This window comes from Apostichopus japonicus, chromosome 16 (genome assembly GCF_037975245.1).
Source record: "Apostichopus japonicus isolate 1M-3 chromosome 16, ASM3797524v1, whole genome shotgun sequence".
In the NCBI taxonomy this organism is placed as follows: Eukaryota; Metazoa; Echinodermata; class Holothuroidea; order Aspidochirotida; family Stichopodidae; genus Apostichopus; species Apostichopus japonicus.
In genome coordinates this window covers 3,055,077-3,068,318 of record NC_092576.1, presented here as the reverse complement: position 1 = coordinate 3,068,318, position 13,242 = coordinate 3,055,077, and the positions used below count along the sequence as shown (strand labels likewise).

Genomic DNA, 13,242 nt, shown 5'->3' with positions numbered 1-13,242 from the left:
ATAAAGTATTGACATTATATGAGTGTGTGCTTATACAGATTGCTTACCACCAAGTGACTCAAAGTCGATTGCCCCCCCCCTCCCCCCCCCAAAAAAAACTACAGCTTTAATAAGAGTAACCATATTTTACGTGTATGTGTACCTGATATGAATATTAGCCAAGATCTTATAACGAAAAACTGTTACACACTAGCAGGTACGCCCTGGATCCATGTCTAAATTTTAATGATGAAAAGATGTTTTTTCTTAATTGCTAAGGGGTTCGAGTATTGGAAATGGTTAAGAACTTGCTTTAGAGGTAAATATATGGTTATATCTGCAAGTCATTTAATCAATTGTGTAATAACGTTATAGGGTGAAGTTTATAACATATGTTGTACTAGGATCCATTGAGCCTAAACGTAAACATTTAAACAAAAGAAAGACGAGAAACAATAAAACAGTAACAAAGGAATGACAGAGCTATTTCTTCGTAAATATCTCGAACGATTACGTAATCAGCTGCATTTTATGTTACATTTGTATTACTCCATAAAGTGGGAGTCTTAATAGGAAAGTATCTTGTTGAGTTTATTCCTTTATATGAACCTTTATGCGAGAGGTTGGAAAAGGCAAGAGTAGACGATACAACATGGTTCCTTTAAACCATTAATCGAGACCGCTAATGTCTATACAATATTTGACAATTACTATTTTTTATACTCTGTGTACTTTATGTGTATTTATGGTAAAAATTAAAGAGATACAATCTGTAGTATCAAATTCCTTTAATTTAAAGAAATAAATAAACCACGATTAATATGAGAACATATAGGAATCTTATTGTAATATGTTTGTCCAGAAGAAATTATGTTTATGACTAATAAAAAGGAACATATACCAAGCAAACTGGTGAAATTTGGTAAGTTTGCTACATGACGTTTTTGAGATGTTGAGAGTTGATATTGTCACAATTTGTACCATCAATGGATTTTAAGCAAACAGTTGTGATGTCATAGTTGCAAACTGACATCAAATTTGTTTTGTTAAATTGATGTTGTTTTGACCTTGGATTGGATAAGATTCCAACTTTGCTTAAGAGGTTGTGAAGTATCAACACCTCACATACTATAATATTCATATGCTAAGGCATCCCAATTTCGTCAAAGAAAGTTGTATATATTAGTGAGCATCTTTTGACATCACATCTGCTTTGTTTCAATTTCAGTTTGGTACAAAACATTCAGCCCTAACGTAATTTCGAGCATAAAGATACATTTAAATTGTGTGGAAAATTCACCACAATGCTTAGAACATGTTCCACTTTATTTCATCGTCCAGAACTAAAACTGTCCTTTTCATATCACACATGGTGCCAGAGCGCTTGTTAAGTCATTAAACATAGTTCGATATTGGCCTGGTAAACTATTTCATAGGTACAAAAACGAATCGCTAAATAACCCGCTTTCTTAGCATAGAGATGGAATTGATAGATAAGTCATTCTCTTGCAGAACCTAAACTACTAACTTATTTAGGGTGTGTAATGGTCAATCTTTTATACAATGAAGGAACAAATCAGAACCTAAATTTGGAAAATTACGGTAAGAAAGGCTTACACTTATATGCACTGAAAATAACAGAAACATCATGGTTACGAAAAAAACACAGAGCAATCCTAGTCTCCAATACCAACATCACGATGATTGAGTTAAATATCATTCGCCAATCTCAAAAAATCATATTTCTCACTTGACCACATAGATACAGTACTCCAGATTTAAATGTAATAATCGATCATCAACGATTCTTTCACCCTGTAAGATCATAAATATTGAACATGTTGAAAGCGTTGTGGAAAACAATTCAGGTATCTCGTCAGTCGTCATCGGCGTCGCTTTAAGTCGTGTTGAATTGTTCCAGTCTTTTACGGATGTTAAACTATGACTTCACCACTCTGAGAGCAAGTCGGTGTTCTTAGGTGTAAATCCCTTCTTATTGAATCAAATTTAACTTTCTTAAAAGATACATAATAAATAAAATAACCCTACTGCATCTTTGAATTATAGAAAGTAAATTAATAGTTAACTGCAATTAGTATATAGTCATGTTCCACCTATATAAGATATGTATCAGAAAAAGTCGCGTTTTTTTATGATAATTGCACTGCGTCCTTATTTAATAGTCAATGCCCATTATAAGGATGGATACATTTCTTTGCACATTGTAATCTGAAAAAGAACCAAAATCAATAGCATTACATTATATTAACATTTTTATACATTTATGTATACTTTTGACATTTTTGTAAGCCATGTTTGTAATAATGCACTAATGACCAGAAGCAAATTGTTTATTTACTCAGCACTACACCAACATATATACGGATATTTGAATCATCACCCCGTTTGAGCATGGAGACGTAGTATCTATGTTTGTTTCTTATTACAATATGTCTGTAATAAACTCATAGCACCTAAGTAATGCCTATAACGTATCATTTAATCTGCTTACTGGTAAACCATTAATGTAATCTCTTCCGTACACGATGATACGATATGTAGTGACAAGTCTTCTATATATACGCTTTACATACACATTACATAAGACTATTATGTACAAGCGGAGATGTGGGACTGTCTCCTACAATCCTGAAACAGATACCAAGGATTTTATAGCAATATTGAGACTATTTCACCTACCTCCCTTTCAAGTTCCTCGTCTGTCATCTGGCTGCCACTCGTGTGCTATAAAACGACACAGAATGAAATGAGTTTTCAAAGTAGCGATGATATTTAACAGATTGGGTTAACTGAAACCTTCGTCTCCCTTTAACTCAAGTGCATTCCTAAAGCCATGGTTGTGAATTTTTCGAAAAATTTATTGGTTAAAGCATTCCGTATTACCATATGATTACTTTGTAGATGTTTACTAGAATGTTGATATTACAATGTAAATATACCATCATATACTTGCGATCCTTGATATAGAAGAAGACGGCCTTTGTTCATTCTTTTATATACTTGTATGATAACTTGTATTTATTGTTGGCGGTCCTTAAACATATAAATGAAAACCTAACAAAAGAGATACAATGAAATGACATACAATAAATCTTGTACTTAAATACGTAGTTAAAGTGAGAAAATTTGTTTCTGGAATACAACTTACCTCCCAAAAACCAGTTTGTAGATTTAGACGAAAGGAGACGAGTGAAGGATACCACAGAACTAAAAATTAATAGAAAAATATAGACTTAATTATACGGGAGACACAAATATCATGATTAAACGTATGACACCGTATGATAACATCATTCGCAAATAACAAACATGTACACTAAGCCTTTACAAAGATGTTTGTTATTATTGTCAACTCATAAACAACTTCTAGGAAGTATTATGTCAATACAGGTTACCCGGTATATTTTGTTTCGGTTACTCTGGGAATAATAATGATATCTGATGCAAATACCTTGCACTTTCTTTTCATGAAGCGTTGATAGACTGGAAACGTCACTAAAACGACGAGGCATTAAGCAGAATGAAAATCTATAGATGTAAAGAAAGACATACAACAGAAATGAATCCATATAAAATAATATCATATGTAAACAAATTATTCAATTCAGGATTAATAATGTCCTAAATATATTAAATATGGGATATGTTACTATATTATATATTACTGATATTACATTTCCTTCTATGATTTTTGATGTTGATCGATAATGCGATAAGCCTGTAAATGAACACGCACATGTTCTCAACGTAAGTCGTTAATCTAATAGCTTCATTAAGGAATGTGTTATAGTATTGGTCTACTCCATGGGTGCTGAAAATCTTGCATTACTTACAGTTAATAAAAGTGTATTCCATTGTTTAAGGAGAGCAGAAACAATAATTAATTTAGTAACTTAATTGGTAATTATCGGTTGATGACGGAATCGAACATACAAACCCGTATTGCTAAATTCACTGTGTTGTTTTGACACTTTCCAAAACTGTCAAGCTGATACAAACAACATTTGATAATTCTCTAGAAAGGTCTGTGAATAAACTGAAATTCTTGTAAAATGCACTGACAAATTTAGTACTTACGCGACTGAGCTTAAGTTTTCACAACTGGCTGCATAGATGAATAGATCCTGCAAGTTTTTCTCTGTCCAATTGTTTGCAGTCATCTCAATCCAGAGTTGACCGAGAGTTGTTTGAGATGATAGACGAAGGCCGGAAGTAAGTACGATTTCATTTCTAGAAACATCCACCGAGTCAATGGCTTCATGCAGCATTAAACGTGATACTGTAACCTGAAATGCAGAAAATGTATTATTAAGTAATATTCGAGGCTTATATTTAAGTATAGTATATGGGTGTCCTTTTTCAACATAACAAAGTTCCTATTTTACCCCTGTGCAAGGTTATTTATCAAATCATATCGTTCTTACATTGCAAGTTAAGATATGAAGATAAGATTTTTGTAAGGGTTTCTTTAATTCGCACCTTATGATGAGAGGCTATAGCCAGTATCTGTAGCGTTGACCTCTGGAGCAGTTTGCTGTCTACATGTGATAAATGGATGGGTCTAGAACAAAGCTCTTTCACAGTTTCCATAACAGCGTGTCTGCTCCCAATCTGCTCCAGGAGACAGAGAATGGTAAATTCTTCGCTACCTTCCATACCTCGGATGTAGTGTATAATGTGTTTAGCTACGTCCGGGTATATTCCACAGATAAATCGATAAAGGTGCTGATAATCAGATGGATATAAATCCTCTAACAACTCAATTAAGTATTCGTCACTACAGGTTTCAAATTTACTGCCAAGTTTTGCAATAACATCCACAACGTGATTTGCCGCATACCATTCACAGAACAAACTATGATTAAATCTGACTTTTCTTGCCAACTTTGCACCTGCAGATTTCTTCTCACGAACTTCTACAAAGATCCCAATACGTAAATATTGATCGAAACTTTCTTTGCCAAGATTTTTACAGAGGTAGTCTCTGGTCCAGGAGACAGTGGAATATCCAACCAGGCTTTCAAAAGCTACCTCGTTAAGCTTCGTATGATTAGACTCCTCATCAACGTGTGTATGTTGATTGTGCTTGTGAAACTTTCTCTTGAAATGATCGTGGAAACATGAAATCATATTACGAAAGTAACCCGTCATTGTTGTATATCGTTTTATCATGTCGTTATCATGTGTAATATGTGCGTATATAATAAAGAAGAATGGAACCCGACAGAGATCTCCAAGAATGGGATTATCCTGGAGAGATTCTCTGATTCTCTCTGTTGCATCATCATCATCATCATCTTTCGTAAAAACTTTACGAAGATACTTATCTTGAGTAAGCCTGTCGAATCCAGTTAGACGAATACGTTTAAAATCTTTGGAGTATCTCTTCTGTACAAATTGCGAACGTGTTGTTAGGACAACTTCAAAGTGTGGAAGCATTTCCTTTTCAATAATAGCCAAAATGTCAGTTTTTACTTTGCTGCCATAATCATGATATTCATCGACACCATCCAAAACAAATAAAACAGATGAGGTTTGGCGGAGTACCTCTTTAATGTTATTAACAGTTAGATTTGAGTCAGTTTGTAAAGACTGTTTAATACATTCATAGATTGAAGTCACTTCTACCAGTTCACAAATTTTCATTACAATCAGAACTTTCACGTCATTTAAACTTGATCCTGGTCCACCAATGGACCAATCACGGGCAAGTTGAACAGTCAAGGCTGTCTTGCCACATCCAGGTCCTGCCTCTATGATACGACGATTTGATTTAACTCTCGGGTCTAACCTTATACTGCGATAATTTTCTAAAGATTCCCATTTTTCAACATTTCCAGAGTTGTTTACTAAATATTCAATTCCACCTTCTATGAAGAAATTATTCACCGCTTTAACATTTACTGATGCTATCGGATGAGAATGTGCGTAGAGGCGGTGGTAAGCTTCCTTCAACTCCTTAATAAGCTGCTGCTCCATCTGCACGAGAAGAAAGAACCAAAAGTTGAGTCTGTCAAAGATAGCCATACGTCTAAAAGACATCTGTCCTCTTTCTAACATACACCATTATAGCTTTTTAGCATTACGTAATACCAGTATGTCACTATGAAACATGTTGCAACAATTAAATAGGATTTGTGCAAATGCAACTAACGTTCAGTTGCAGTTTTACAGTCGTTTAACATGTGATATGTTCTCTTTTAGTACATTTATTATATTATGTATAATATAACTAGTTCGTTTCCTCTGTTAACATGGTGGCAGGTATAGATAATAATATACTTACTTTTACCACAAACCTGACGGTTTCTGCATGTGACATATATCGATTTCGATATTGTTGGTCTGAACATCACACATCCCTTTAATTGATACAGTTGCTCGTTTTACCTGTAATAATGATCATTCAACCACCGTTAGACCTTCCACGCTAGAATTCAGTATTTTAAAGATTTAAACTATATGAGTAAGATTAATATATCTATATACTTACCTCAGCTAACATTTATTCCTATCAACGTTGCATTATATTTCAGAAATATCAGTAGATATTCCAGTAACTGCTGTTTTAACGGCATTTCTCGTCATTAAGATGGCGTCGTTGTGTGTTCCCAACATGCATCATTACACACGTATACCGTGATGAGCAAAGTTCATATTATACACGGTCGAATAGATTTGTGATATAAAATAGTGTTATCGTTCAGTAAACAAAAGCTTAACCTCAGTTGAGGGTTTTGTTACCATAACCATGGACTTTGATATACATAAACGACCCTGCAAAACAAATCATACAATAATGTAAAGGAAAGACGTCCTATGTATTCAGTCAATCGCTAGCTTACGCAGTAATCTCGTTGAGCGAATAATTTACGAAAATAAATAATGTATCCATTCAATCGTATTATATAAGGATACTTGTAACGTAATAGCACTCTTTATTCATTCTTTCAATTGTAGTGACTAAAATGACATCATAAATTGTCTCACAGATTTTCATCAAAGATGTTGTCAATTGGAAGTGACAATACCAGAGAAAATAAAATTGTTATCTTCCTCGCACTACTTTCTTGGCCATTGTGGATATAGTAGGATAAGATTTGCACTGCCGCGACCGTTACAACATGTGACAGAAAGAATTTGATGCTAAATGCTAAGAAGTCGAAGGAAATGTGCTTTGCTAATATCAACATAAAACATCAAGGGCTTCGGTCTGCAAAATCACAAGGTGTCACCATACATGAATCTGAGGTAGAGCGAACATCAAGAACTGAATACGTAGGAGTATGCCTTGATGACAATCTAACGTTCACGTCGCATATCTCGAAAATCTTGAGCAAAGTGTATTATTTTGTATCAAGTCTTGCCTATATTGTGTCATTCTTTAATGAAGGTGCAAGGAAAAATGTGTTCAGCTCCTTTATTCTGCCACACGTACTTTATGCTGTTCCCGTATGGTATCACTTTATATCATCTTCTGACAAGCATAGACTGACGAGATATACTTCACGTATATTGAATGTAAGCACAGCTGCAAAGAATGAATTTGTAAGGATGACAAATAAACTTAGAGATGACAAAGATCACACACTACATGGGCCACTTAATTGTCTGTTGGTGAAAGCTACCAGGAATCTTAGGAACCCTCATATCTTGCCAAAATATAGAATTCAACTTTATAAGAACTCTTTCATCTACCGTGCTGCAATATACATTCAATTTGGTAATTTGGAACCTCTTCTTTAATTTTACTAATTGTTTCACCTAGTTCTAGTAATGTACATAGTTTTAATGCTTTCTTGTTGTGCAATCTTTTGAACATCTTATCTATCATGGTTTTCATATTTATTTATTTTTAGTTTGACATGTGTACTCCTTTTATAAATATGCTATATTTATACTGGTTTCAATAAATGAAATGAAACAAATATAAGGCCACATAAATAACGAAATTTTGCCAATAATTAAAATGCTAATATGGGAACAAGGTTTATTGTGACTTTTCGTTTCAGATCCAGCTCATACACTAAATTACATTCCTAAGCATCTCGTATATTGCGTTGTGTAAACATCAACTATGAAATGGAAGAAAAATAATATAGCAATTGTCTACACGGTACAGATGATATACCATAGTTCGGATTGTAGTAACTGGGGAAAAAACCACGATGAATTTATTAGCAAATATTTTATCTACCCTTAAGGTCGTCACTTTAATAGGTTGTGATAACAAAATCACAAGAACGAAGAAACTTCCATTACATGGCATCATAGAAACAAAATGAAGCGATTTCGCGTACCTTGCTTTCCCTAGATACACTGCTTCTAAATATCTTTGATTTAGTTGATATTCACTGGATATCGGCGATGGGCAGCTGTCATATATATATTGAGCTTTGCAATTAGAGAGTCGAGGATTGTACACATGACATGAACCAGTAAATATGATAGTATGAGTGCCTTGGCTAAAGGGCTATCAGAAAGGAAGTCTCTATCGTCGCGGATATGGATTCAAATAATTTCCGATCCGGCTAAAAGAATTGCCCACCTACAAGCGTTATGTAAGTTGCAGTTGGCTTGCTAAAGATTAAGTCTGACTGGGGTGACTGTATAGAAAATCAAATTAATGTTAGTCTGTTTTAGACCACAGCTTAGTTTAGTCCTTATCGCAGGCTACCAGCAGCACTCAGTCAAAGTATGTAAGACATAATTGCACTTGCAGAAGTTTCATAGCTTTATTTTCAGTAGCATTTCTATATATGAAACGAGGCAATATGTGTAACTGATGAAGTCCGCGTGTTGATGCAAAATTTCACTAGTATAAGGCAAACGAAATAGTCCACTAAGAAACCGCGATCCGCACGTTGTGTACCCTCAACCTCGACAGTGTTGTAGAATTGATTTAATTACCACTTCTATAGTTTGAAAGAAAAAAGTCTCTTTAATATACAGTTATTTAATGGACCTCGTATTCTAGTACACGACCCGAGGGTCAGCTCCTGAGAAACGAAATGAACAACATGGTTTTCTATAGTCTTTTGAAATAGAGAGACATGCGAATATATTGAGGACGTTGGTAGTATAATGTTTCTCTTTCATCAGCCATTCATTGCCTTTCAAATGATCTCACAGATGAAAAGACTTTAAATCGTCGAATAAAAATGCGGAAATTAAGGGCATAATGCCTAATCAGAGGCCTTATAAGTCAATTTCTAGAGTAAATAGAAGATACGAGTTACAGAGTTACGCTGTATTCATCACTTTGGTAAGACAATTAATTACACAAATATTATAGAAACAGAGACCACCTTACGTATGTCTTATTATTTTTATGACTATTTTGTAATAATTTGCCGTTTGTGATATAATTTCAGTAATTTCAGTTTCAGTTGTAATAAAACTACACAACTATTCATACAAACCACTCTATCAGCTACCATCTCCTGTGTTTGGACATACACAGGTTTGGTAGCTTACGCGATATGTATTAACATAATACGGCTATTAGTTGAATATGGGTTGACAAGATGAACAGGTGGTTCAGGAAACTTTTGTATTGTAATAGTCCCAATCTTTGGGGTTATCGCTTTTGCATATGGTAGATTTTTCTATTCAGTACTTCGTACAGAGAATGTTATGCTTTCCGTTCATGTTAGTTTCTATGTAAAAAGTAAGTAATACATGGGTTTCTGGACAGAGCTGATAGTCTATTGCTTTAATAATGATCACAGTGTAGCAGTATTCAACATATTGTTTTTTGAAATACGGATAAAGTATGAATATGTGGATATATGTAGTCATGATTGCGATTTATTTTCTTCCACCAGATGTAAGTATATATGATGGACTACGTATAGACAACTTCAGTATTAATTGGAGAGTGAACATGTGATAGACAAGTACCCAAACTCTGTAGGAACGTTTTGAGTCTCGTTCTGTATAATAGCAGATTGACAAGAGCAAGATTCCCGTACACGTCAACAGATCAAGTTTATTCTTTATTGAATGCAAATGATTCACCTTAAATCAGTTTTGTTTTACATTAATCATCCCTATGTTGGTTCATAGTAAGACCACCAAACATATGGCGTATACCATAATTGTGCTTACGGACGTGATATTACAAAATAGTAAAATTTAAATGTTCATTTTGGGCGCACGAAATAACGAGAAACGTAATATGCAGAACCAAACTCGAAAGCAAGCAATCAAGCTCCATTGCACACGCACGGTTCGTCGTGTAACCTATCCCACTATAATAAATGTAAACACGTTGTAGTAATTTTTCTGTTAGGTATTGCATCGACACACGCAGGTATATTTCAATACTCTCGAATCATTCCACAATTGTTTACTGTATGCAAGACGAGGATGAGCGTGTCACCATCCGATGTAACATAATGAAACTGATCATATATTCCAGATCAGAAGTTGTAAAGTATCACGTTTTAGAGGACCGATCTGTTATTTCAATTAGTCGTAAGAACAAACATATCCCAATAGAAATTTAAAAAACCCCATATCATCTGTATCTATTTTTATCAATGTGACACACCACACCATCATCTATCATACAGTTTATAATAATTATAATATCCTAAGTATGGCTACTATTTGGTTTATTGTCATTCAAACGATGATTAGTTTGTCTCTTTTGCTTTATTCACAGATCTTACAAAAATTGTTTTGAAAGTGACTATACATTAGTTGTATTGCAAACGCCTCTAACTGGTAAAGAGGTTTTCCGCCAATGGACTAATGCAGCAATAGTTTCATTGAAAAGTTAATTTTGTCACATCCTTCAAAATCTCTTCCAAATAACTTTAAATGCCCAATTACTGACTTTGATCCTTATATTCAAATTTAACGAGACATAACAGATGTACATTGGTAGGAAACAGTGGTATTCTATTGACGAGCAAATGTGGAAGAACTATTGACGCCTTTGATTATGTTCTCAGAGCAAATATGCCCCCCGTGTTTGAAAATAAGTCATACGTCGGAAGCAAAACGGATATCATGCTGAATGATGTTATAATCAACTTACTTGCTTGAGTGCCACGAGGACCACGTGACGACAGAGAGAGAAAAAATCAGTAAAACATTAACAAAAGGCCAAGCAAACGATTCTTTGGTATCCAAAAATACCGAGAAGCACATATCGCAATTAAAAAGTATTGTCGGATTTAAGAAGAACAATCTTAGTATTCATATTACATTCACCTTGATAATACTTTCCGAAACATAAAATGGTAAGCAGTATGAAAAAGAATTTTGCAAGTCCATCAGGAAAGTTGTCTTTGGCAAAGTAAATGCACTGTGTATCACACTGTGTATGAGTTATATAGCTCAGTGAGAAAATGACATCACCATGTAAAGTACCATGTAGAAAAATACATTCGCTTATAATGTTTGCTCAAAAATAGACATATTACTTTTCAGCTTTTTGATGAGAGGGGGAAAAAACAGTCCTTCTTTGTTTCTGTAGTCAATCACTACAAACCTGTAGTAGAGAATTATCTAATTGGGATTATCATCATTATTTGTGCCTAGAAATAGTTATGTTCCATGTAAGTATAAAAAAAAAGTAATATGCCGATAACAATGATGAACCTATCGCTTTTTGACGATAAAGCTGATTTAATTGTCGTAGTTTTATATGCAGTGTTTGCCAAAATGGTTTTCCTTTATAAGTACATACGCAGTGTTTCGTCATATATTTCGTTTGAATTTGTTAAAGTGTTCTTTGATCAGGGACATTATATCCCGTACCGATAATACGTTTATTATGTAATTGCATTAATTGCTATATTAAAGAGAGAAATATTATATTTATCATTTAGTATTTACAGTCCTTACTAGAGGTGTTTAACAATCATGTTTCTGGTCGGTACAGTAATATTAACATTAATGCGGCTAAAGCTCAACGCACTAATTTAAGATGTTGCGAAACATGATTTCCAAATCTGAAAAAGTAAAATAATGTACCATTTGGTGCATTAAATACATACCCTCATCGGTGCTTTAGAAACTTGATTCTTCAACGTAAAAGAGGGCCGTAGGTCAACGATCGTCAAACTTTAAGTCCCACGACCGGGGAGCTCCCGTTCGGACTAAATCTTGACATACCAGACCATCACACTCCATAATCGACATTCAGAACTCCATGTAAAGATATCGTGAACTACATGATAATCAATTTGGCAATTTGTTTTACTTTTCAATATGCTGTTAATAATTATTCAATTTAAAATGAATTAAATTGAGAAAAAGTTTACCTTTGAATAGAAAGTGTTTTATCTTACTGATAAAGGAACTTTGTATAACATTGGTCAATCAAATTTATTAATCTCGAATTGGGTAAACCTATATAGGATTCTTAAATATCCATGTAAGTTATAAATGTGCTAAGACGTCTGGAGAAATGCTGCAAACTACCGATAATGTTATGTGGCCCTATTTTGTGACGCGCCCGATAGTCTGTGGATCGACGCTGTAGCGACTTGCTGGACTGTAAGGCTGTTAACATACTGAGAAAAAGGTTCCGTCCTCGCTCGAATAGTGATATTGGATAATAATGTTTTTTTCATTTCTGAAAATAAGTATCATTGTTTTTAAACTTCACATTTTAACATTGAGCAACAAGCCCAATAATCACAATTTCAATTTGAACTCACAGAATCATTTAAACCTCATTAAAAAGCCAGTTATAATTATTGTCATTATTTGTCCTTATTTTGCAAATGAGGATTGCTTGTTGTTTAATCGATAGGAATGCTTGACGCGAGAATGCCGTCTTACTACAGTCTTGATGTATCGTTCACTTTGCGATGTTGAAGTCATTTCTTTTAATAAAGCCATGCCCCCTTTTCCAGATTACTTTACTATCGTGTTTCCCTTCTTGGCTTCCTTGACTCCATCATTTCTAGGCTGGATTTTAGATCAGGGGTGTCAGCGCTAGCTCCAACTCAGTGTTAGTTAAACATTCATAAATATTCATTGCACGGGAAAAACGTTTTTGTCTGCCAGATATTGTGGTAAGTCAAACAAAAAGTTAACCTTTTACACCGGATCAAAATTTGCGTAATCGTGTTAAGAGCTCAGCGTATACCCGCTTTAGTGTTTTGCTCGAACTGAAAGTGCGCCACATATATACTCAACAGATACTCGGCTAATATAGATCACAGAACGAGCGACCTCTATTAGACCTTGGTAAATCTCGGGAGTAACAATTTTATGAAA

The 13,242-nt window shown here is 34.4% G+C and overlaps 1 protein-coding gene across 2 annotated transcripts; it reads right to left on the bottom strand.

Annotated features, from left to right (window-relative positions):
- Positions 1-450: 450 nt before the first annotated feature.
- LOC139982442 (uncharacterized) lies at positions 451-6,740 on the bottom strand. Of its 2 annotated transcripts, XM_071995311.1 has the most exons (8): positions 6,494-6,740; positions 6,287-6,390; positions 4,480-5,979; positions 4,078-4,286; positions 3,452-3,528; positions 3,149-3,207; positions 2,680-2,724; positions 451-2,208 (listed from the first exon to the last, which is right to left on the bottom strand). In XM_071995311.1, the coding sequence occupies exons 2-8, from the start codon at positions 6,320-6,322 to the stop codon at positions 2,173-2,175; spliced, it is 1,962 nt and encodes a 653-aa protein (XP_071851412.1). In that variant the 5' UTR covers positions 6,323-6,390; positions 6,494-6,740; the 3' UTR covers positions 451-2,172. The 2 variants fall into 2 exon arrangements, with proteins under 2 accessions (XP_071851412.1, XP_071851414.1); XM_071995313.1 differs by lacking the exon at positions 6,287-6,390 and having other exon boundaries at positions 6,494-6,737.
- Between the last annotated feature and the right edge of the window lie 6,502 nt (positions 6,741-13,242).

Bases quoted from the DNA above. Each gene is read 5' to 3' on its own strand.
- LOC139982442 (XM_071995311.1), bottom strand. From the start codon at position 6,322: ATGTCACATGCAGAAACCGTCAGGTTTGTGGTAAAA. The intron at 5,980-6,286 runs GTAAGTATATTA...CTTCTCGTGCAG, and splicing joins CCGTCAGGTTTGTGGTAAAA to ATGGAGCAGCAGCTTATTAA. The intron at 3,208-3,451 runs GTATTTGCATCA...ATTAATTTTTAG, and splicing joins TCATGAAAAGAAAGTGCAAG to TTCTGTGGTATCCTTCACTC.